Below are 24,228 nucleotides of genomic sequence, written 5' to 3' on the forward strand. Positions count from 1 at the left end.
TGTGAATCCACATCTGTGTGTTAAATTTAGTGCTCTCTGCAAGATAGGTTTGTAATACTTTCCGTGTGTGTGTCTTAGACACAAAGAAAGTGTATGTGCAAACGGTATGCAAACTCCGGGGTGTGCAGGAATGAGGGTATGTTGATTTATGAGGTCAGGGAGACCCTACCCCTCAATAGCTCAAATGAAAGGCAAGTCCACAAAGGCAGAGCTAGCCCGCGTTGATGCCAAAGAAGACTCGGACGGGCCCTTTGGATAGGTCTGTGGTGAAGGAAGGAAACAAGTGAATTATTCAACCACTCCCAGTGTTACCCGCTAGCATCCTTCCTTTGTACTTTAACAACATAAGGCTGACATTTCTATTATCTCTTCCTGTCACCAGATTTATTTCTTCTGGAGCAACACAGCTGCTCTCTCTTTAGGATGCTGTCAATTCATGTTCAACTGATGTTAGTTAAAAGCAATTTTTCTCTAAGCCCTAGACCGTATTTAATTCTATTCACAGAAGATGCAGTCAAATAGAATCTTACCACAAAGGCCTACAAAACAAACACACGCAAGTGAATCCAAACCACCCCGGCTGTTTTGACTGTATACCACGCAGCTGCCATACACCTTTGGCTGGTGCCGGAATGTCCCAGCTTGCTACCAACCATCCTACAATGGAAGAGCATCGTTAGATGACTGCCTGGCTGGTGCTGAGCAGAATGGTGACAGCTACTGCGAGGCTCCGGACAGGACCAAAGCAGCCTGCTCGTTCCCCTTGGCCAAGGGAGGAGAAACCCGGGGCTCAGAGGCCTACTGGGCTGTGGCACTGGTCACCTGTCTAGACGCTGTGTGGCTCCCGCACAGTCTGTCCCGAGGTGGCCCTGGTTTGCCCGGGACAGGGCATTTTGGCATCAGCTGTGACCCGTCACAGGAAACCAGAGGTTTCCCACGCTCTGTGGTTAGGGGTGCTGGAAACAAAGCTGGTGGCCTATCCTGACTCCAAGATGTGAGTGCAGGGCGCTCTGTACTGTCATTAGAGTATGTAGGCATTTACCGTAATACCACAAGGCATGAAGACTTCTACTCCAAGCCCCAGTTTGTGTTTCTAAGGACTTACTAGCTCGCCCTGGGGTGTTAGACAAACAGTACTATTTTCTAAGTGTGCCATGACGGGAGAAAGGTTGTTAAAGTCGGAATTTCTAATTTAAATTTCTCACAGTCATGATGTAGATTTTATTAATAGCCTGTCTATGGTAGAGTCTGGAGTGAACAGAAACCTAGAGGTTGGCTCTGAAGGTGAGGGGCTATTGTTCATGCCTGAATCTGGTGGGGATTAGACATGACCTCTCCAGATCAATAAGAGACCGGGCCCAAGTGCCACCAGGGAGTGAGTGAGGAGGACGCCGAGTTCTCCTGCCGGGAGAACAACTTCCCGGACTCTGCTGTGATCCAGGGCTCACACCCCTGTCCATACGGGGCTCAGGAGAGGTGCCTTTGGCTCCTGGATGGCTCTAGCCCTTGGGGTGCGTGAACCCAACTTACTTGCCTGGACACTAAGGAAATCATCTTTGCAGCCAAAGCTGGTTTTCTGCGGATGATGGGCTGGAAGAAGGGGTGGGGTGCAGAGGTTGGTAGCGTTATGTTTCCATCTATGGCAGCAATAATATCGTCTGCAACCAATTACTCAACAAAAGGGTACGTCGAGACCCCAATTCCGCTATTAATACAACCTGACCCAGGTACATTTCTTCCCTTCCTTCCCTCCTTTCCTTCCTCCCTTCCAGCCATCCTCCCTCCAATACTTCCCATTCATCCATCCAGCCAGCCAGCTAGCGAGTTTTTGGAAGTGGGAAGCAGGCATTTATTCCAAGATAAAGCATGTAAATTTTAGGTTAGTCTCAATTTGGCTGAAGAAAATGCCTGGTCTGTGGCTCTCAGCGTCTGCTACAGAGTTTTATTTTTCTCAGTGTCTTAAATAGAATGATATTGAGGAAATCCTCGGGCTGAGGGTAAGTGAAAAGCATCCCCCACCACTGGCTTCTGGTCTTGGTGTGATAAAGGCTCCCGAGGGACAGAATGTGCCCAGAGCCAGGAGGCGATGTGGATTCCCTACCTGCTGGCACGCTCCACATCTCTGTTCACAAAACCAGATGTGAACGCTGCTTCTGGTCTCTCCCTCATAAACAGTTTATCCCTTCACTCAGGCTCATTATTTCTAATTCCCCAAGCCAGTCCTAGGGGAGGCAAATGCTGAAATTACAAGGCAGTTTTCCTGGGAGAAGGAAAGAGAGGTAACCAGGGGGAGGAAGAGGCATTCATCGATAGACTTGAGGACCTGCAGAAACCCCACCCCTAGCATTACCCCTCCCGTGGAAGACGGGTGTGGGAGGAGACCCTCTTCTCTCACCCCGTCCTGCCAAACTATGCAATTAGTCAAGCTTTCCCTTGCAAAATCGAATGCTCTTTTTAAAGAGATGAGAATTAGGTGCATGTCCAGATCTTTCCCTATTACTAGTTTTTAGCAAGAAACCCTAAAGTTTAGGAGAATTTTGGGGTCCCAGCAATCAAGTCCAATGAACTTTATGAAAATCTGATTAAACATTTTTTCTGAATGTCTAGACCTTTCTCTATCAGAAGCGAGGCGTCATCACCAGTCTCCCTTCGATACCCTCATCATTTCAAAGACACAGAATAATGCATCTCCCCCGGTCCCCCTCACTACTCAGTCTCAGGAAAAGGGATGCCCTGCGTCCAAAGGCTGGGTGGTCTTAAGGATGTAAGAGTCAGACCTTGACTGGAGTGAGGGCACCTGGATGAAGTGAGGGCCCTTAGCTCTTGTTCGAGTTTCCCACCAGGGGACACCAGCCCGTCAGCGGCTTGTCAGGCCCTTGCTTATCCTACTCCCTTTAATTGGGATGGTGTTTGGCTTGTCACCATATGTTTGGGACGCTCTAAGGGCAAGACAGTGTTGAGAAACACAAATCATCACCTTAATAATTGGTACGATATTTCAGGATCTCTGAATTTCCTCCTTTGCATAATACTTCTAGGGAGAAAAATCCATTAACAAACCTTTAGAAAATTAATTTTAATGGGTCTCTCAACTGTCTCTAAGCTTTGAGTATCTTTCTCTCAAGATGGTCACTGTAGGAGGCTGATGAAAAACACTCTAGTCAGACAGAATATAGTAGTATACCTTCTGTGTCATTAATTAAAGTTGTCAATGTCCTCCAAGAATAGCCTCAAATAAGAGTTTATTATCAAAGAGGCCACTCATAGAATTAGATCCACTTGGGTCTACATTACATTGCCAAGCCATCTATTTTGGGGGTTAAAAACATATAAGAATTCTAGCTTTCTGACTTTTATCTAAGTGCTTTTCAAACATCTTCATTAGATTTATCAATACTTTTGGCATTTTCCTAATTCAGTAATTCAAATTGGATTTAGCATAATAAACTCAAACAGCTCTTAGGAAACAGGTCAGGAATAGTATCAGTGGAGACAAGGAAAACTTGCACTTTCCCAGGGTCATAGCAAATAACTGATACATCTGAACTTGTGATTTTGATAATGAATTTCCAGTTGCCTCATGGGGTTACAGTGAATTTTTAAGAACAAAATATTCACTGTAACTGCAAATAGAATGCACCTGACATCAAGTTGCTTGGGGGTAGGCTAGTGTCACCAGCCAAAAGGACTGAGGGTCATGAAGCTGAGTGCACCACTGGCCCCTGGAGAGGTCCTGGAGAGTCCAGAGAGCCGCATGCCCTGACACCCGAGGAATGGAACCATTAATGTCACTTCCAACGGGCCGGGCAGCTTCAAGGCCAACACAGGGCACAGCAGGGGAGGGTGGCCTCCTGTCCCGCCCCAGCTGGGCATGGAGAATCATCTCACCTTCCGAGTTAATCTCCTCTTGATCTCTCGTTTCTCCTCTTGTTCCTCTTGTTCATTCCGAGCTGAAAGAAACATTTAAGACGCTTTAGATTTTGGTAGCAGTGTCGCACAAAGGTGCAAGCTCTGCAGGTTCTAGGCCAAGCAGCTCAGTTTGTTTTTTTTTTTTTGCGGTACGCGGGCCTTTCACTGTTGTGGCCTCTCCCGTTGCGGAGCACAGGCTCCAGACGCGCAGGCTCAGCGGCCATGGCTCATGGGCCCAGCTGCTCCGCGGCATGTGGGATCTTCCCGGACCGGGGCACGAACCTGTGTCCCCTGCATCGGCAGGTGGACTCTCAACCACTGCGCCACCAGGGAAGCCCCAAGCAGCTCAGTTTGAAAAGGAGGAGAGAGTTCCCGTCCCCTACCCTGGCCACCCTTTCTGCTTGTGGGGACACTTTCCAAACTGCCTGTACTGTTTCAAGTGGGTGGTGAGTGGGTTGACCTTATTTTGTTTTACGTCACACGGGGTTTCAAGTCTGCAGGCCGAAACACTGGGCCAAGAGGAGGGGCTATGAGGCAAGGAAGTAGGTCCTGAAAGAGTGGGGTAGTGTCTGCAGTGACACAGGCATCCGGGGAGAGGTAAGGCTCCCTTCTTTGGACAAGACCTGGGCCTCACGCAGCTCTGCTTCAAGCCTCACAGCAACCGAAGGGGACTTGCTGTGATGTGGCCCTGGTGCCCGGTGCCCTGCGTGGATGGAACAGAAGCCAGGCCCCGCGGGGGCGCCTGCCACCTGCCACAGGAACGAAACGAGGCACGGCTGATGCCAAACACAAGGCTGGAATTTCAAAACGCTCACCTTTCGCAAGCCCTGATTCCATTAATTCTTTGAATCTTCCAACAAGTCCACAGAGCACGTGTGAGGCCACAGTGTGGGATACAACTGCCTACATTTAGACTTCTAAGGAGCGTCTTAGGAGAGCGGACTCCAGAGCTTAAACCTTCTCAGCTCAATATGCGGGGTGACTTAGCATCAGGTGTGTAAAGCGCCGAAGGGAGCAGAGATTCGGAGGACAGAGAACGCGGGAGTATCTAAGTAACGCAGTGACCTTGGGGACCTCACTTTCCTCCCAGGCCTTGCGATGGAAGCACGGATTGCAGCATAATACTGTCTAACTTGAAGAAAAATCACAAACGTCAGCCTGGCTTCCATGCCTCTGCTTCCTGTCTACTGAACTGAGGGTGGCATCAGAGAGAGACCATCACTGCCACTTGATTTTGCACAGGCTGCATCAAAAGGGCCCTTGTTCTCTCATTTTGAAATCACCGTTGGAAATTATGGTTCCATAACTCCATTAACTTACCGCGCAGAGCGCACTCACCCTTGAGTGGTCTCCGTATAGGACAGGGCTTTAAAACAGGGACCCCCTTGTGCCTAGAAGCGGGGTGCCCTCGCCCCTCCTGCCAGCCTGATGGCAGCAACCACAGCCTCAGCTAACTCACACTGCAGGTGGCAACCCCTCCCGCCAGAAGGAACGGCGGTGGTTCAGAGCACAACTCACGTCCTTGAGCGATACCCCCGGGGGCACGGTTTGGCCAGTGTGACTGCCTGTGGTGACCAGGATCTTGCACCGGGGCAGCTCCAGAAATGGCCACATCCTGCCGTGGGCCAAAGTCCCCAGGGGTCCCCGCTGCCCCAAACCCCACGCGAGAGCTCCTTCCTTTGAATTGAAAGGTCCTCCTTCCCCGCACCCCCACCCCCGCCCCAGGGTTCCTTTTAAAAATGAGAATTTCTCTTGGATAGAAACCTGTTCAACTAGTCAGCCATCACTATCTTAGTATGAACTAATGTATCAGAGAGAAACTGGGAGGCAGACTGCCAGCCCCAGAAGAAGGGAAGCCCCCAAGAGCTGCATTTGTAGGTGGGAGGGAGGACGGAAGGAAAGGTCTAGAGTGGATGGTGAGCGCCTGGGGGGCAGCTCGAGGGCACTGGGTTGAAATGTACAGACTTGTAGCCATATCAGGGCCAGGAGGGGCCCACGAGACCACCTAGGCTACTGCTCGTGGTTTGGAAATGAGGATAGGAAGGTCCAGGGGGGTTGAGCGGCCGGCCACACGCTCCATGGCTAACAGACAGACAAACAGTCCAGCTCCTTTTCTTGCTTGGCTACGCTGCCTCCCCCCTATCCCATTTTGCTCAGGGCCAGTCCTCTCCTCCTCACTGGTTACTGGCCTCAGACTCCACTCGGAGCTGCCTCATCCTACGGGCCCCCTCCCGAGCCGTGAAGGTCGACATCCTGCCCAGAGCACAGAGCCCTCATCGCCTACAGGTGTTCCTGAGGTCCCTCTGAGGGCTAGGGGCCCCAAGCTACCACCTGTGGAATCTATACCTTTAGTTCAAAGCCATTTACAAACCCAGGGTCGTGAATTCTCAGGCAGCGGGGACCAAGACAGCCCCACTGGGCAAGTGGGAAGGGAGACCAGGAAAAGCCCTCGAGGTCATGGCCTGCTGCCACTATCAGAGAGTACACTGTGTGCTCAGACGTGCCCGGGGTCTCACTGGCTGCCCAGTGGAGCCAGTACTGCCCACAGGGCCGGGCGGCCTGGGGTGGGAGTCAGACCCGGCTTGCAAAGCTCCACCGCCCAGCCAAGCCACCGCTCTGGGCCTCTCTCCTGCACACTTAGAGATGCGGTTCATCCCTTGACTTAAAGCCCAGATGATAATTCTCAGAATACACTGTTTGAGGGTTGTCTTCTGATACCACTAAACATTTCTTGTTTAACAATCACACAGGATTTTAAAAAGAGAAAGAAAAAGCTATTTCGGAAAACAAAATTTCAGAACGCAGGAGGAAAAAAAAAAAAATACCGACAGGAAAAATAAGCTCCTTTCCGGAAAGTTCTGAAACTGCGACATGATGACCCTGTTTGGATGTGGTCAAGTGATCCTTCAATTTGCAACTACTCAAACGGACAAACACGCAAGAGGCAACAACGAAAGGGAACTGTGGGAACAACTTGTAAGCCCCTGGCTCCCCTGAACCTGAGCCCCCAGGCTCACTGGACGCAAGTAACTGTCTCTAAGACCCGAGTGTCTTTCTGGACGGTGAGAAAAACCTAACTCGAGGGGCCTGCCCGCCGCCTCCCATGGATCTGGGCAGACGAGGCGCGGAAGCTGGTGCCTTCGGGAAGCCAGGTGAGCTGGGGATTCTCTGCCTTCTCTTTCCAAAACCTGTGCCCTCGCTGAGAGAAGTGCTGTCTTCTGAAACCTGAACAATTCCACAGACGTTTTTAGCCCCTTCACATTTAAGCGTTAGGCTGGGAACCCCAGGTACCATGTGGCCCTGTAAGAAAGTTGTACAGAGATTCCTTCGGCAGGACCACGGATGCGTGCGAGGCACATCTGGGGGAGAAGTTTAAAAGGAGAAGAAAGCCCATTCACCAGATTTCTGGCTTTAGGAGCAAATGGACACCTTTTTGTTTCTCTTTCTGTCTAACGTAGACAATCTATAAGGGATCAGCCATCAAGTTGGGGCAGAAAGGGAGACACGCCGGCCAAATGCTTCCCCAACCAGGAAAATCATCTGAAAGAATTCTAACTCTGTTTCACGGCAAAGTAAACTTAGAAATTTTAAAGGCACCCCCTTCGTTAGGAACTTCCTAGAGATCTGGGAAATGGGTGAGGTCCCCTCAGGACTGAGGAAGGTCAAGGCTGAAAGGAACAGCCGCTGCGAGGCGAGGGCGTGGCCGAAGCCCTGAGCAGCGCGGCAGCATGCTGGTGGAGGCACAGGGCACGCAGGTGGGTGTCCTGGGGTACGGGTGCTGTGGGTCACAACACCGGCCCCCCCCATCACAGCCCTCGCCCGTGACATTCAACAGCAAACCATCTGGCGCGGACCCAGTCGCAAGGCCACGACGAGGAAGGCGAGAAAAGCAAAATCAAGAACACTTTTGTTTGGTCGAAGTGGAAATACCCAGCTACTCACGCAGGGGCCTCACGTGACCAGGGCGTGGGTGTGTGCGTGCGTGCGTGTGCGTGCATCGCACAGAAGTTCTGTAAAACTCTGCGTAGCATGTATTTCTCTTTTCTGGAGCAAATCAGAAAGGGATAGACGTGTGGGGAGCAAGGGTCTGAAATTAAACTAAAATTATCTGTTGACCGTCTAGAGGGCAGTGTCGGTGAGAGTGCAGAGGTTTTAGTTTTCAACTGCTGAATATCTCCCCCCAAACTGTGGCACACTGGGTGGTGCCCGTGAGATGCTTGATTTCTTTCAGCATTTTAAAAATAGGTATTTTAAGCACCACATGGACTTTCTGTACCTAGGCAAATATCTCTGTGTCCTGAAGCATCGGCTTTTTCTGTCCACAGACACAGTGACAGCGAGTTTTGTTGAATGACAGCCTGGGCAGCTACACCGGCGGCCAGTTGTAGGAGCCTGAGAGGAGGCCAGGAAGGATTTCCCCTTGGAAATGCTCTCTTAGACGTTAGGTTTAATGCTCAGAGGGAGGGGGGATTTCATCCCCCGCAGCTGGCTGCAGTGGAAAGTCACACTTTCTGGTCTTCGTTTTCAAATGGCTACTTGCCCTATTTTAGCCATCAGTATCGTATTTGCAGTTTTTCAGCCAATCTGGGTTTAAAGGTGACCCCAACTCTCACTTACTAGCAAGTTCTCTCACTCAAACTTTTCAGCTTCTCTGACTTGGCAGCCCGCTAAAGGGCAGGTTCTCGCAGACCCTGAGGTCCTCACGAACCAAGTACATTCGAATTTGCTTTGCTCTGTGGGGATGCTCTCTCAGACGTTCAAACACGCAAGGGCGAAGCCTCCGCCACCAGAGAGGGTTTCGATCGCTTCCACACCAGCACACAGGAGAAACCCTGTGGCCTGCCATCAAACAATAACCAAAGCCACCACGAAACAGCAGCGCTTGCCACGGGCTCGGTCACTTACGTTTCAAAATGTTCCTCTGCTCCAACTCCTCTGCAGTCGGCCTCTGGCTCAGTCTCCTGCGGAAGAAATCCAGGAAAAGTTTTTGGACCATATCATAGCCTCCTTGGGTCGTTAATCTCCCCGGCCGTCGCAGATACATGGGGCAGGGTCAGCGGCTGGAGGCCCTGTTCCATCCTGTGCTCTGAAAGACTGGCGCTCACCACCAATGCCTCCTGAGTTCCTCGTTTTCAACCCCAGGAAAGGCACCGACGTGATGTCACGTGGAGCCGAACCCCCTCCTCCATCGGCCCCTCCCCAGCCCTGCTCCTCCGGGCCTCCAGGCGCATGGACTCTTCTCACAGAAGTCCCTTTCTTTCGTGTGGCCTCCCAACTTCGGGAGCATGGCCTCTGCTTTTCTCCCCCCGGCCCCGAGGCTAGAGCTTGCCTCTTGCCATGTTTGTGCAGACTCAGAACACAAAGAGGCTCACGGCCCCATGGAGACGGGAGAGAGCACGTCTGTCTGCAGAGAACAATGGCTGCTCTTTTGGTCCCCACCCATCGCCACCAGAGCCTTAATAGACACAAGGTGGCAAATGAACAGGAACAGAAATGACACTTGGTGCCGGCACGTAATTCAGCCACAACAAGTGAAACATCATAGCCAGGATGTGAACTTGCTATGACGCAACAGCAGGGGCCGGGGGCAGACAATGGGCAGGCACCAGGTAGGGACAGAAGTTGCCAGAGAATGGGAAGGACACTGAAGAGGAGACTACACGTTCTTAGAGATGCTTTTGCGGATCTGACTCCAAAGGCAAGGGAAACGAGCAAAAACGAGTGTGACTACATCGTACTAAAAAGCTTCTGCACAGCCAAGGAAATTATCATCAAAACAAAACGGCAACCTAGAGAATGGGAGAAGATAACTGCAAACCATGTATCTGATACGGGGTTAAAATACAAAGTATATAAAGTGCTAACACAACTCAACAATAACAAAAAGCAAACAACCCGATTAAGAAATGGGCAGAGGGGCTTCCCTGGTGGCGCAGTGGTTGGGAGTCCGCCTGCCGGTTGCAGGGGACATGGGTTCGTGCCCTGGTCCGGGAGGATCCCGCGTGCTGCGGAGCGGCTGGGCCCGTGAGCCATGGCCGCTGGGCCCGCGCATCCGGAGCCTGTGCTCCGCGATGGGAGAGGCCACAGCGGTGAGAGGCCCGCGTACCACAAAAAAAAAAAAAAAAAAAAGAAAGAAAGAAAGAAATGGGCAGAGGATCTAAGTGTCCATCGACAGATGAATGGATAAAGAAGATGTGGCACATACATACAATGGAATATTACTCAGCCATAAAAAGAAATGAAATTGAGTTATTTGTAGTGAGGTGGATGGACCTAGAGTCTGTCATACAGAGTAAGTCAGAAAGAGAAAAACAAACACCGTATGCTAACATGTATATATGGAATCTTAAAAAAAAAAAAAAAAGGTCATGAAGAACCTAGGGGCAGGACAGGAATAAAGATGCAGACGTAGAGAATGGACTTGAGGACATGGGGAGGGGGAAGGGTAAGCTGGGACGAAGTGAGAGAGTGGCATGGACATATATACACTACCAAACGTAAAATAGATAGCTAGTGGGAAGCAGCCACATAGCACAGGGAGATCAGCTCGGTGCTGTGTGACCACCTAGAGGGGTGGGATAGGGAGGGTGGAAGACACAAGAGGGAGGAGATATGGGGGTATATGTATATGCATATGTATAGCTGATTCACTTTGTTATAAAGCAGAAACTAACACACCATTGTAAAGCAATTACACTCCAATAAAGATGTTAAATAAATAAATAAACATAATATGTTGCTTTACAAGAAAAAAGAAAAGGCTAAACAACAAAAACAAAAAGAAACTGGCAGAGGATCTGAATAGACATTTTTCCAAAGAAGACACACAGATGGCCAACAGGCACATGAGAAGATGCTCCACGTCACTAATTACCACGGAAACGTAAATCAAAACCACAATGAGATAGCACTTCACACGTCAGAACGGCCATCATCAAAGAGACCACACAAAACAAATGTTGGCAAGCATGTGGAGGAAAGGGAGCCCTCGTGCACTGTTGGTGGGAATGTAAACTGGTGCAGCCACTATGGAGAACAGCACGGAGGTTCCTCAAAAAATTAAGACTAGAATTACCATAGGACCCAGCTATTCCACTTCTGGGTATTTATCTGAAGAAGAGGAAAACCCTCATTTGCAAAGATATCTTCACCTCCATGTTCACTACACCATTATATACAATAGCTAAGATACGGAAGCAACCTAAGGGTCCACTGATAAAGAAGATGTGGTACATACACACAATGGAATATTACTCAGCCATGAAAAAGAACGAAATCTCGCCATTTGCAACAACATGGATGGACCTTGAAGGCATTATTCTAAGTGAAATAAGTCACACATAGAAAAGACAAATCCCATATGATTTCACTCCTATTAGAATCTAAAAAGACCCCAAAGAAACGAACAAATACAATAAAACAGAAACAAACTCACAGAGATCAGATCAGTGGTTACCAGAGGGGAAGGGGACCTGGGGTGGTGGTGAAATGGGTGAAGGGGGTCACTGTATGGTGATGGATGGTAACTAGACTTGTGGTGGTGATCACATTGCAGTGTACACAGCTGTTGAATTATAATGCTGTAGACCTGAAACTTATATTAAAAAAAAAGAAAAAGAGGACCACATGCCCGGGTAAAGTTCCAGGAATGATCACACAACGGGCCTCAGCACCACAGAGATGTTTGTATTTCTGAGGCTCTTGAAAATTATTTAACAATCCTGCAGTTAATTACTCAGCGTTCTGCTTCCCCCATTGGGACGAGCATTGGGATGAGGTGTGTGTGAGACAAGAAAACTGTGGAAGGAGTTTGAGGCCCCTCTGAGTCCTCCAATGGGACTAAGGGGTAAAAAAGAGTGCTGTCCTGGTAGCAGAGGCTACAGTCCCTCCCCAAACAGTGGCAACTAGCGTGTACTGTTGGCAAGATGTTTACACCATGGACTCTGGAGACCCAGGGTGAAGATAAGAAGTCCACGGAGTCGCCAAGTGTAACTATTTTAAACCCAGTGCTCACTGACAGCTGATTCTGTGATTCCCCAGTATCATCACCACTTAGGCTGTAGACAGGGAATGGGCCTCCATGCCAGAGAAAGGAGTTTTGATCAGATAGCTGTCTGCAAACCCCATAGCGCCCTGGAAACTGCTGGAAATGGTATTCCACAGTGCTTTTAAGTCTGTAAGAACATTTTCACGTCTATTCTTCATTTTCTTCTCAAAACAGCCCATGAAGGGATTACTTATCCACACTGATAAGGGCCCTCTGGGTATCTGGAAATTCACAACGCTGGAGGTTCCAAATTTGGACTCCGCAGTCCTCCTGTCCTTTCTAAAACAGCATTCTCAGACTGTAGGAAGAAACTTGAGATTACACAGCTGGGCAAGCTGGTGTCATAGGTCTGGAATGCAACTCCTGACTCCACTTAGAATGAGTTCCTTAGAGGCTCTGCCTCACCTTTCAATTTATTTTCCCTGAGAAAACTGGTTTCTTTGGTAGGGATGCACAGCCACCTTTCTGGGACCATTTAGTAAAACCCATGTTTTTACATGAAGCTTGGGTTTGGGGGCCGTATGTTTTGAAGAAGCCCTCCAGATTCAAGGTGGAGCTTGCATCTCAGAAGGGGGACGGGGGGCAGTGTTTTGGAATCTTATGCCCTGAAGTGTCTGCAGAAGGCGCCCTCACTGGCTTGTGCTAAGCAGCCCATGGGTCCCACGACCAGACGCGTTGCCTGGTTCTATTCTGGCCTTTTTCTGTTTTTGTTTTTCTTATGCGACATGTTTGAAGGGGACAAAACAATGAGTGACTGAAATCTAACCAGAGAAAATTCTGCTATTAACTAGGCAGCCTTATCATTAAACACACATGATTTCAAATGAGGCCTTCTATTTACGTTTCACTTCTCTTGAAAGGGTCTGAGAACATCCAGGCTAATCACAGATATAAAATGTAGCTAAGCCCTCCCGAAGGGCACGTATTATAACTAGTTGTTTTGACTTTGAAAATGAGATTCGGTAGGAAAGTGATATTGTGGCTTAATGACAAAGTGCTAAACAGCTCAGGAGTTAGGGGACCTGGGTTCCACTCCTGGCTCTGCCCTGAACCCACCTGGACAAGGTATTGGACCCGCTCAGCCCTATGTTCTTTTCTCTGCAAATAACAGGAGTAATTGAATAAGCTAATGCTGATTTAATGCCTAAGAAGTACAGGCGTGGTTCTGAGAACTGCACGTATATTAATTCATTTAATCTTCAGGTCAGCCCCTTGAGGTAGTACTGTCAGCATCTCCACTGCACAAAGGGGAAAAGGGAGGCACAGGAAGTTGCATACCTTGCCCCGGGTCACAGAACTAGCACAGGGCAGAGCCAAGACTTAAACCCAGGCACCCGGGCTCTACAGTCTCCACACGCTTAACCAGTGTATTAGTTCCCTATTGCTGCTGTAACAAAGTACCACAGATATAGTGATTTAAAACGACACAAATTTATTATGTTACAGTTCTGGAGGTCGGAAGTTTGGAATGCGTGTCTGTGGGCTAAAACCAAGGAGTCAACAGAGCTGCACCCCTTCTGGAGGAAGGGAAGAATCTATTCACTTGCCTTCTTCAGCTTCCAGAAGTGCCCTGCCTTCCCTGTGCCTCTTCCAAGCCCACAGCGTCGTATTTTCCAATCTCAGACTGACTGCAACCGTTCTTGTGATAACACTGGACCCACCCAGATAATCCAGGATAATCTGTTCAACTCAAGATTCTTAACCACAGCCTCAAAGTCTCTTTTGCTATGAAAGGTTATAGGCTCCTAGGTTTGGGGATTAGGTCATGGGTGTCTTTGGGAGGGGGAGATATTCTGTCTACCACAACCATAATACCCTACGAGTCAGAAATTGCAAACTGATGTCCGGTGGGTTGCATTTAACTCTGCAAGTTCTTCTCCTTGCTCAGAGGTTACAGTTTTTTCCCCCCGAATGCCTTTAGAGAGGGCATGTTTGTTCTAGTTAGCCCAGTCCCCAACTCTCGCTCAGATAATACCTGTCCTGCTTTCTTCCTTTCCAATCATTCCTGGACCTGAGTTTGAGACCCCTGGATAAGATCATCAAGTCATAAGAATCCTGACTTTTGTTTTCCTTCTTTCATCCACCAATCTACCCAACGCTGACTAAGAACCTCACTGAGGACTGAGCACTGATAGCTCTTAGGAACTCAAAGCCTAGAGGTGCACGTTAGTGATGAAAATTCGCAGGTTAAAACTGGAGCCATACTTTTCAGGAGCTAGACTACAACAGAATACCCTCAAAACGGCCAGCAACTTGGACATGATTTAGACTCTCATGGCAGTTTAGAAGACGTTACAGACTCTCTCAGTGTCTCAGCTTGGCTACCAAGAGGGTCAGCCAAAAACAGATCAGCAGATGTGTGCGAGGGGGGCTGGGCGCTAGGCAAAATTGTGAAGGGGATCGTGTTTTTGTCAGGGTTCTGTCTCCTGGACCCTTCCCTTCTCAGGTTCTTGGAATTACATCATCACTCTTTCTATGTCATTCCTGTCAAGACCGGTTCTTAAAACAGATGCTATATACTTAGCCACATTCAAATGTAAGTTCATTCATTCGTTTCACAAATTATTGAGTGCCAGCTCTGTGCTGGGCATCGGGGTCCAGTGATGAGCAGAAACAGATCAAGGTCCTGCCCTTCTGGAACTTAAGAGACTGGAAGGGGCTGGGAGAGGCAGTCACTAATCACAGTGACGGGGGGATAAGTTAGGAGTTTGGGATTAAGATATGCACAGTACTATACACAAAACAGATAACCAACAGGGGCCTACGGTACAGCACAGGGAACTATACCCAACATCTTGTAATAACCTACAATGGGAAAGGATCTAAAAAAAGAATATATATGTATATAACGGAATCATTTTGCTGTGTACCTGAAACTAACACAATATTGTAATTCAACTATATTTCATTTTTAAATGTTTTAGTTTATATTGGAGTATAGTTGATTTACAATGCTGTGTTAGTTTCAATGTTAGTTGGTACAGCAAAGTGGTTCAGTTATCCATATATACATATCTATTCTTTCTCAGATTCTTTTCCCATATAGGTTATTACAGAATATTGAGTAGAGTTCCCTGTGCTATACGGTAAGTCCTTGTTGATTATCTATTTCAACTATATTTCAGTAAAAAGTTTAAAAATTACCAAAAAAAATCACAGTCATAGAAAGAAGTATAAAACTCTAGTAAGAGGTTCCATGGTGAGGCATCTGGGGCAGTGATACTGGGACCTGACAAAATTAGGAGGTCAGGCTTCCCAGAGGAAGTGATACTGTGTCTGTGTTCAGATCTGGAGGATGGAGGAAGCCAGGTTGCTGGAATGGACAAAGCAAGGGGAAGAAGGATGGTGGGAAACAAGCCAGGAGCCAGGCCATGTGCCCACGGAGGCTATGTTAAGGAGTCTGATCTCCCAAGGGGCAATGTGAAGCTGCTGAAGAGTTTACATTTAAGGGTAGGAGAGGGGAGGGACAAACGAACATTTCAGGTTTACAACAGGTCACATTGTCCGTTGTACAGAGAATGGGTTGGGAGACACGAGAGGCGGTTTGAATAGGAGCCTCGGAGGCTACTGCACACCTGGTAGAGGATGACGGACACCTGGGCTAGGCTATGATGGTCGATGTGCAAGTTCTCAGGGAGTCCAGCTGACAGACCATGGAGACACAGCGTCTACGGACAGAGGGGGAAGGAGGAGGTATACTGGATATCTCTTAGGTTCCATAACTTACGCAGCTGGACGGATGGTTATATGCTACTCACCCAGAAGGCAGGAAACACTGGAAGGGAACCGGGGCATTTGGGGGGAGGGTGGAAGGGACCCACGAGTCTGAGTTTAGATCTGTTGAGTCAGAGTGATTGTGCAACGTCAAAGTGGATGCATCCAGTAGGCAGCTGGATATACAGAGCTCCGTGGAGAGGAGATGGCTAGGCCAGTGATAGAAATCTGTGGCTAGTTTGCAAATAGATAATATTTGAAGTCAGGGATACAGAGAGAGCACAGAGGAGAAGAGGAGAGGGCTTAGGATGGAGCCTTACAAAATTCCAATATTTAATTCTCAGACTAAGGAAGACACACCTGCCAGGGAGTTAGAGGAGGGGCAGGGCACGGAGACAGGATGAAAATTAGAACATGGCATCCTGGAGGCAGAGGTAGATGTGTGCGGCCAATGAAGTGGGCAGATGAGGCCTGGAAAGACTGCCCACTGGGTTTAGCACCGGGGACGTTCTTAGCGAGCTCGCCTAGAACTCTTTCAGGGGGTGGTGGGGACAGACGCCAGGCTGGAGTGGGTTGAGAACAGAGGTGAGAAAATGGACACAACAAGTATGAAGGACTCCTCTGTGAAACCTGGTTTTGAAGGGACCAGAGAGTTGGAGGTGAAGGAGGCTCAGGTGAGGTTTATAGTTTTTTAATGGGAGGAGACTGACATGTTTAACAGAAAGAACCCAGATTAAGTGGTGGTGGTGCCGGTGAGAAGCTAAATATATAATGAGGGCGGAGGCTCCGTGGACAGTGCAGGAGTCCTGAGAAGGCAGGAGGGGTTGGGGTTTTAGGGGCAGAGAAGACCTTATCTTTCAACTGGAGGAGGGACAGCCCTTCACCGTGACAGGAGGCTGCAGGAGAAAGTGCGCTGTATGGAGGTTTGTATGTTTGGTACTGGAAGAAAAAAGGGTGTTCCCAACTGATGGCTTTTACTTATTCTTTCAAGTTGGACTGTAATAAAGATGACTTACATTAGTTTACAATATTACCTTTCCTTGAGGGATTTGTCTTTGAACAGAGCCAAGTTCACGAAGCAAACGGATAAAGCTCTAGCTTCAGTCATCAGAATTTCAGGGGCACGCCCGGGGCAGCCTGCCATCTTCACCAGGTGAAGCAGCCATCTGCTTGGTTCCTTTTGTTTGTTTGTTTTTTTGTTTTTGCGTTACGCGGGCCTCTCACTGTTGTGGCCTCTCTCCCTGCACCCGAGTTTCGCCAAATGACAAACAGCCATAACAACAATCTGAGAGAACTGCATGAGAAGAAGATGTGAAAGTCCCCTTTAAAGTTAAGTATAAAGCATGAAATATTATTTCTGGTAACTTGAAAAAAGGTCTCTCACCTCAACTAGCTCAACAGGTTACTCTTAAGAGGGAAATGGTTTTGGCTTTATTCACTGGAGGCTGTGGCCCCAGCGTGAAGCCCCGTGGCAAAGATAAAATATTGTAAGGAATAAAATCAGAAAAAACATTGGAATAATGCTGGTCGTGTTGAGATGAAATCAGTTTGGGGAAAACAATGGAACTATGTGTGTTGCATAGCATCAAACTAAAAAAAAACAAACAGCGGGGCTTCCCTGGTGGCGCAGTGGTTGAGAGTCCGCCTGCCGATGCAGGGGACGCGGGTTCGTGCCCCGGTCCGGGAAGATCCCACATGCCGCGGAGCGGCTGGGCCCGTGAGCCATGGCCGCTGAGCCTGCGCGTCTGGAGCCTGTGCTCCGCAACGGGAGAGGCCACAACAGTGAGAGGCCCGTGTACCGCAAAAAAAAAAAAAAAAAAAAAAAAAAAAAAGATTAAGAGTGAGGCAAAACAAGTGCATCAGTACAGCCCCTAAGCACCACACACCTCACTAGTCAAGTGGGAACAAAAAATATCCTCAAGTTGTCAACTTCAAGCTCATCCTTGGTCCTCTTCCTATAGCGTTTTGTCTGTTCTCCTGATCTCTGCCGTTTCTGAGTCAGTGGTTCTCAACCTCGTAGCACATTAGAATAACCTATATTACCTTAAAAAAGACCGATGGCTGGGCCACGCTCTGGACCAATTAAATCAGAATATCTGAGGGTAAAGCACTGTTAATATACTTTTTAAAGCTTCCTAGGTCATTTTTCAGCAGTAGCTGGGAACTCCTTAACTGTGGCAAATTCCTGGGCGCCAGACCTACTGAATTAGGAACGTTTGGGTGGAACCCAGCAGGCTGTGTTGTTTAAACACAGGACATGACGACATACGGATCTTCAGGAGATCTGCATGCATATTCAAGTGTGAGAACAAGGGCACCGGCATCTGGATATTCTTTTCTTAACTTGAGCCTTCCCCCAGGTACCCCTGTACTTCTTGTCCTTACTTCTTTAAAGAATATTGCTTCTGATGAACAGATCTCTGGAACAAGGACAAAAAGTGATTCAAATGAAAAGAGGAAACTCCGGGGTTCACTGTTGAGTCACTGTCCTGGACAGTATCATGGTTAGGATGACTTGTGCAGTCTAGACAATACAGAACTGTCATAAGAATATATACTTATTCATCCACAAAATACTGTGGTTCCAGATTTCCCCAATGCCTTGCTTTGTTGGGCGTCAATAAACAATGTATAAAACGCTTGACTACTTTCCAAAGCAAGGCAAGGGATGGAGAGTTGGAAGTAGGTCCCCTGATGCCTCCTCTTGTGCCTGCTCTGACTATGACACCTGGGCGACTCCAGGACCTACAGGGTCTGTGCAGCTCACGCTCTTTTCCTGTTCCCCCCAAAGGCCAATCTGTCATCTTGGGGCCATTAGCACCTCCCAAGAAGAGGCTGAAGGGTCTTATGTGAGACAGAGGCTGGGAGACAGCCGTCAAGCATCCCCAGCCCCTTCTCCCCTCTTCATTCAACAGGACTACAGCTATTTTCCTACAGCTGCCTCTCAGGGCCTCTTCTGAGCTCCTATTTCTGGAACAAATCACAACTCCAGTTCAGATGAGATTTCACGCTGTTTAGAAACCTGGAGATGTAAACACAAAAAAACCCCAAAGAGTCCCAGATGCTCCAGTAGAGGGGATTTTGATCATCTGACTCTGCAAGGTTTTCTATAATTCTCCTTTGTTAAAAGTCTCATTTCCATACTGTTTCCTCATCTATGATGCCACAATTTTAACATAAAGCTTCATCTTAAAACCATTAGTCCTGTAGAACAAAAGAGTGGTAAAGAATATAGGTATTCTCATTAAATTAGAAGTGCTTACCCATGATAATGTTCCATAAAATACATATATGTGATGTAACAGACATCATATATATGTATATATACACACATATATATGTATGTATGTGTGTCTATATACACACACACACACACACACACACATACACATATACATCTTTTTCCCCCAGCAGCATGGTGGATTTTAGGAATGTCTAACCAGTTTGGATTTGCACTTTTGCATTTTTTGAAAATCTATTTGTTAATTCTAAAAGAATCAGGAAAAATGGAGTTCTAATAATGGAATGGGTCTATTTGTCTAGGAAAGGATCTATAATATGGCAAAGAAGAAAAAGAATGTAAAAATGGAGCGTGATACGGCTGCTTCAACCGACTTTACCTTGACTATACAGGAAACAAATATAAACGCTTTTACTGATTTCTTGGCCTTATCTATACAATGGACTGGGAGACAGGTAGCTTGTAAGAAGAGACTGTATCCCCTCAAGTATGTTCCCAAAAAGAGACCATGAATTCATAGCACATATCTAACATAGGATCCTTAGCTCCCAGCGTGGTGGACAGTAGGCCATATCCTTTTCTCTCGTGTGTGTGTGTGTGCATACATCAGCATTCTATTATTAATCAATTAGGAAACATACCATGTAACACACAATGTAAATGCAGGACAAATTTAAGCTACTTTCTTAGGTAGGCTAAACCTGACATTATATATATGCTTTTTTTTTTTTAATGAATAAGCTTATTTTATTTCTGCCTGGACACAGTTGTATGAAATTACAGCTCCTTCGTGGGAAACGCCTGAGTATTATCCAGGTGCTGCTGTTGACTGTGGGGTGAGAATCAGATTTCATAGGCTGTGGCCCCAAATGGCTACGTGTGGTTAAAGACTGTGAGGAGAGAGGGTAACGCGCGAGAGAAATGAGATGGAGAAATGCTCCGAGGACGTGCTGCGTGGACACAGCAGGCTCCAGGCAGAAGGTACCCGCTCAGCCTCACTCAGCTTCCGCAAATCTAAAGGAAGTACCAGGTCACTCAGGGAGGGTGTGCTGAAGGCTTCCCGTGGATGGGACATTGCCTGGGCAGCTTGGGGTGGAATGTGCAGGTGGCAGACTCATTGGTTCAATCAAATTTGGGGAGGGCAGCTCTCGTTTTAACTCACAGGAAGAGGTAATGACCTCTCTCAGCATCTTTCAAGGGGGAGCTTGATAAGTTACAATATGCAGACGAGCAACACAACATGAGTCCAAAGGAGGCTTGGATTGACCGTAGGTAAAGCTCTTTTCAACACACTGATCACCTGTCAGTACCGAGTATTTATCTGTCTGCCTGCTGTTTTTTTCCAAGGCACTAATAAGGCTGCCCGTTTTGAAGAACTATTGTTTTAATGGTTCACTGGGCACAGAACATAAAATTTTCATGATCACACTTCCTAAAATAGAAGCGTATTCACTTATATTTCAAAGGAACTGCCTTCGGAATCAGAGGGAAAAGCGATTTTCCAGGGTTTGTATCTTTGGATGACTTCCCTTGTTTATATTCTGTCAAAAAAAAAAATCACTGTTTAATTAGCATATATGCAATTTTCAAGGCTATTCTAAAAATCTTTGCATTCTAAACCAAGAAGAGTGAAATGAATATAATGAAGATAAATAAAATGAATGACTCTTATTAGCATTTTGCATGAGAGTTAGGGTTGTTTTTTTTTTTTGCCAGTCAACAAAGATGTGAGGGGACCTATGAAAAACAACTGTTGTGCAAATGTCTCGGCTGTAATCCAGTTCTGCTATTTAAATATTCAGGACTGCGTGCAAGCTCTAAGGACAGCTGTCGAAAAATCACCTTCAATCAAACCTGCAGCCAAAGTTGGTGGATGAGGGAGAAAGTACTCTACATACCATGGAAATTATCCTGGAGACGAGAAATGCCAACTCCACCGTTGAAACAAAGAACAAAGAGATCTTCCTAAGTATAACGGATTAGAGCTTCACTTATCATCGGAATGACAGAATCACTAGAACAGGCCAACTCCAAACTAAGGCATCAGATACAGAATCTTCAAAAGTACCTGATCAGTCTTCAAAAATTATTAACGAGATTTTCTCAGCTGTGATTAACTATTAAGATGGGGAAATGTCTCTCACTTGGGCACTTAATTTAAATGTTCTTTTAGCTATCTGGGATTGAGGAGGAAACAGTGCCCATGAAAGAAACTACCTATGAGAGAATTCACAGATTCCTTATTCATGGGCTTTTTGACTTCTGAAAATGTTTCTTAAAGATTTAATTCAAAACCTTTGAGTCATTTCTCTCTCTTTCAGCCATGAATTGAGAAAATCAACTGACATCTATGACTTGTCATACTTTCTAACAAATAACTGGCCTGTTTCTTCCAGTGAGAAGGGAATACATCTCTCCCCTTTCTGGGGGATATTAATTTTTAGCACTGGCTGGGGTCAGAGGTCTTGGTTTCAGATCCCAGTGTAGCCAGATAACTGTATGAACTTGGCTAGCAGCTTAATTTCTTTTGGCCTCAGTTTCTTTAACTGTAAAATTAAGGGTGCTAGAGGCAGTCATTCAGGAGATGCAATTGTGAAGGAGGTAAAGAAACTCACAAATAGACTCCTTGTGATATAGGTACAAAGCTCACTGTGGAAAAAAAAAAACTCCAAATAAGCTAATCTGAAAGCACTAGACCAGATTTTGAAGTACTCTTCCATGTGACAGAAGCATCTTTCAACCAAAGTTTGGTGCTTCATAAGGTGATTTAACTCACTGTTTATTCATTGCCTCCCAGTAGATTCACAAATGGCTTTGAGAGCTCCTTTCATGAATAAAAGTATGATAGCAATGACACATCCTTATGACTGTTTTAGTTTATAGAGGGATCAAAAGATTGTAGGAAAGAAAAAAACTATATTACAAGAAAAATGGTCTGACAACTCAAGTTGAAGTTGTTCCTATTAACACATAAATGTTTAGATTATTCAGTGATTAAGTTATCCAGAGCCCTGTCCCATCCCCATTCTTCCAGGAACATTGAAAGGAAAAAAAAATGGAAAGAGAAACAGTCTAAAATACATTCCCACCAATAAAAGAATGTAGCCCAGAAGGACCCACACTTTCCCCACAGAACCTGCCATCAGCATCTCTTTCCCAGGCTAAAACAGAGAGCAATGGGTAACCTTGACTAATCTCTTTGAAAGATGATTATCCAGCTACTTTTTTTTTTTTTCTGGCCACATTGCAGGGCTTGTGGGATCAGAGCTCCCCAGCCAGGGATCGAACCCATGCCCCCTGCAATGGAAGCACTGAGCCCTAACCACTGGACCGCCAGGGAGTTCCCTCCAGCTACCTTTTAAATGATACCTCATACAGTGTTGTGCACCATCAATCTGTTGAGGTTCCATGGTCTCCTTCAGTAACTTGTTTCCCTGAAAAGTCAACCTTAAACGCACAGAAAACAAACTTATTCAGCTCAAGGTGCACTGTTCCTTTCTGAGATCTCCCAGTTGTACTTAGGCTAGTTTTTTCTTTAAACATGAGCAATGTTTATTCTGGGCCTCATTTTTCTCTAATGGAGATTATTTTGATCTCCTGGCCCTCGGGAGCAGTCCATTCACTGACACAGCTCATGGGCATGTAGTGATGTCGGCCCCAGTACAGGCCCTCACAAACTTCCCCCATGATCTGCTCCCCTCAGATGAACCATGACTGCACAGCAACTGCCAACTGGCTACCTTCTTCCTTCAACCAATGTGAAAGGCCTTTTATTTATTGTTGTTTTTGCCAAATGAAAATTGTATATATTTAAGGTGTATGATGTGGTGTTTTCATAAATGTCTATATTGTGAAATGATGACCACAAACAAATTAATTAGCATCTCATTCTACCTCCGAACGGGAGAAAGTCTTTGCAAACGAATCAACGGACAAAGGATTAATCTCCAAAATATATAAACAGCTCATGCAGCTCAATATTAAAACAACAAACAACCCAATCAAAAAATGGGCAGAAGACCTAAATAGACATTTCTCCAAAGAAGACATACAGATTGCCAACAAACACATGAAAGGATGCTCAACATCACTAATTATTAGAGAAGTGCAAATCAAAACTACAATGAGGTATCACCTTACACCTGTCAGAATGGCCATCATCAAAAAATCTACAAACAATAAATGCTGGAGAGGGTGTGGAGAAAAGGGAACCCTCTTGCATTGTTGGTGGGAATGCAAATTGATACAGTCACTATGGAGAATAGTATGGAGGTTCCTTAAAAAACTAAAAACAGAACTACCATACGACCCAGCAATCCCATTACTGGGCATATACCCAGAGAAAACCATAATTCAAAAGGACACATGCACCCCAGTGTTCACTGCAGCACTATTTACAATAGCCAGGTCATGGAAGCAAGCTAAATGCCCATCGACAGATGAATGGATAAAGAAGATGTGGTACATATATACAATGGAATATTACTCAGCCATAAAAAGGAATGAAATTGGGTCATTTGTAGAGAAGTGGATGGACCTAGAGACTGTCATACAGAATGAAGTAAGTCAGAAAGAGAAAAACAAATATCGTATATTAATGCATATATGTGGAACCTAGAAAAATGGTACAGATGAACCGGTTTGCAGGGCAGAAATAGAGACACAGATGTAGAGAACAAACATATGGACACCAAGGAGGGAAAGCGGGGGATGAGGGGGTGGGTGGGTGGTGGTGGGGTGAATTGGGAGACTGGGATTGACATGTATACACTAATATGTAGAAAACAGATAACTGATAAGAACCTGCTGTATAAAAAATAAATAAATAAAATTCAAAAAAAAAAGAATGGCAATCAGTAATAACAGACAAACAAACAGAAACAGATGTGTAGCTGCCCTTAACTTTCTATCAGTCAGGTCACGCTGTAGCCTCAACTCAACTCAGCACCTTTCGGAAGATGTCAGCCTTTCTGGAGGACTTTTAAGAGAGGATTTTCTATTTTGCCCAGTGAGTTAATGGGAGATGTCAAATGATCTGAAAGCCACTGAGCTGCTCGAAGATTTCACATGTCTGTTATGCAAATGCTGCAGGATTCAATAACTCCGTTCTCGTCACATTTCACCCTGATTTAGCTTGTTCTGATCACTCAGTTCAGCTTGGTGACTGGTACTTAATTTCAGTTTTCTTTATGGGAGGGTTCAGAATCCACAGAAAAAGCCCACTGACCTGAGCCATTCCCTCCCAGGCTTTGCGGATGTGAAGATGAGCAGACACAAGTGCCCTCTTTTTTTTTTTTTTTTTTTGCGGTACGCGGGC

General features: G+C 46.5%; 1 protein-coding gene across 1 annotated transcript in view; it reads right to left on the bottom strand.

The window, feature by feature from the left end:
* The window catches only part of PHACTR1 (phosphatase and actin regulator 1), a 246,954-nt gene that overhangs the window by 7,822 nt on the left and 214,904 nt on the right, over positions 1–24,228 (bottom strand). The window contains exons 9-10 of the mRNA XM_032647345.1: positions 8,815–8,870; positions 3,889–3,950 (exon numbers count right to left, since the gene is read on the bottom strand). Of these exons, the coding sequence (XP_032503236.1) occupies positions 3,889–3,950; positions 8,815–8,870 (118 nt within the window). The remainder of the gene's footprint in view (positions 1–3,888; positions 3,951–8,814; positions 8,871–24,228) is intronic.

This window comes from Phocoena sinus, chromosome 11, assembly GCF_008692025.1.
Source record: "Phocoena sinus isolate mPhoSin1 chromosome 11, mPhoSin1.pri, whole genome shotgun sequence".
Classification (NCBI taxonomy): domain Eukaryota; kingdom Metazoa; phylum Chordata; class Mammalia; order Artiodactyla; family Phocoenidae; genus Phocoena; species Phocoena sinus.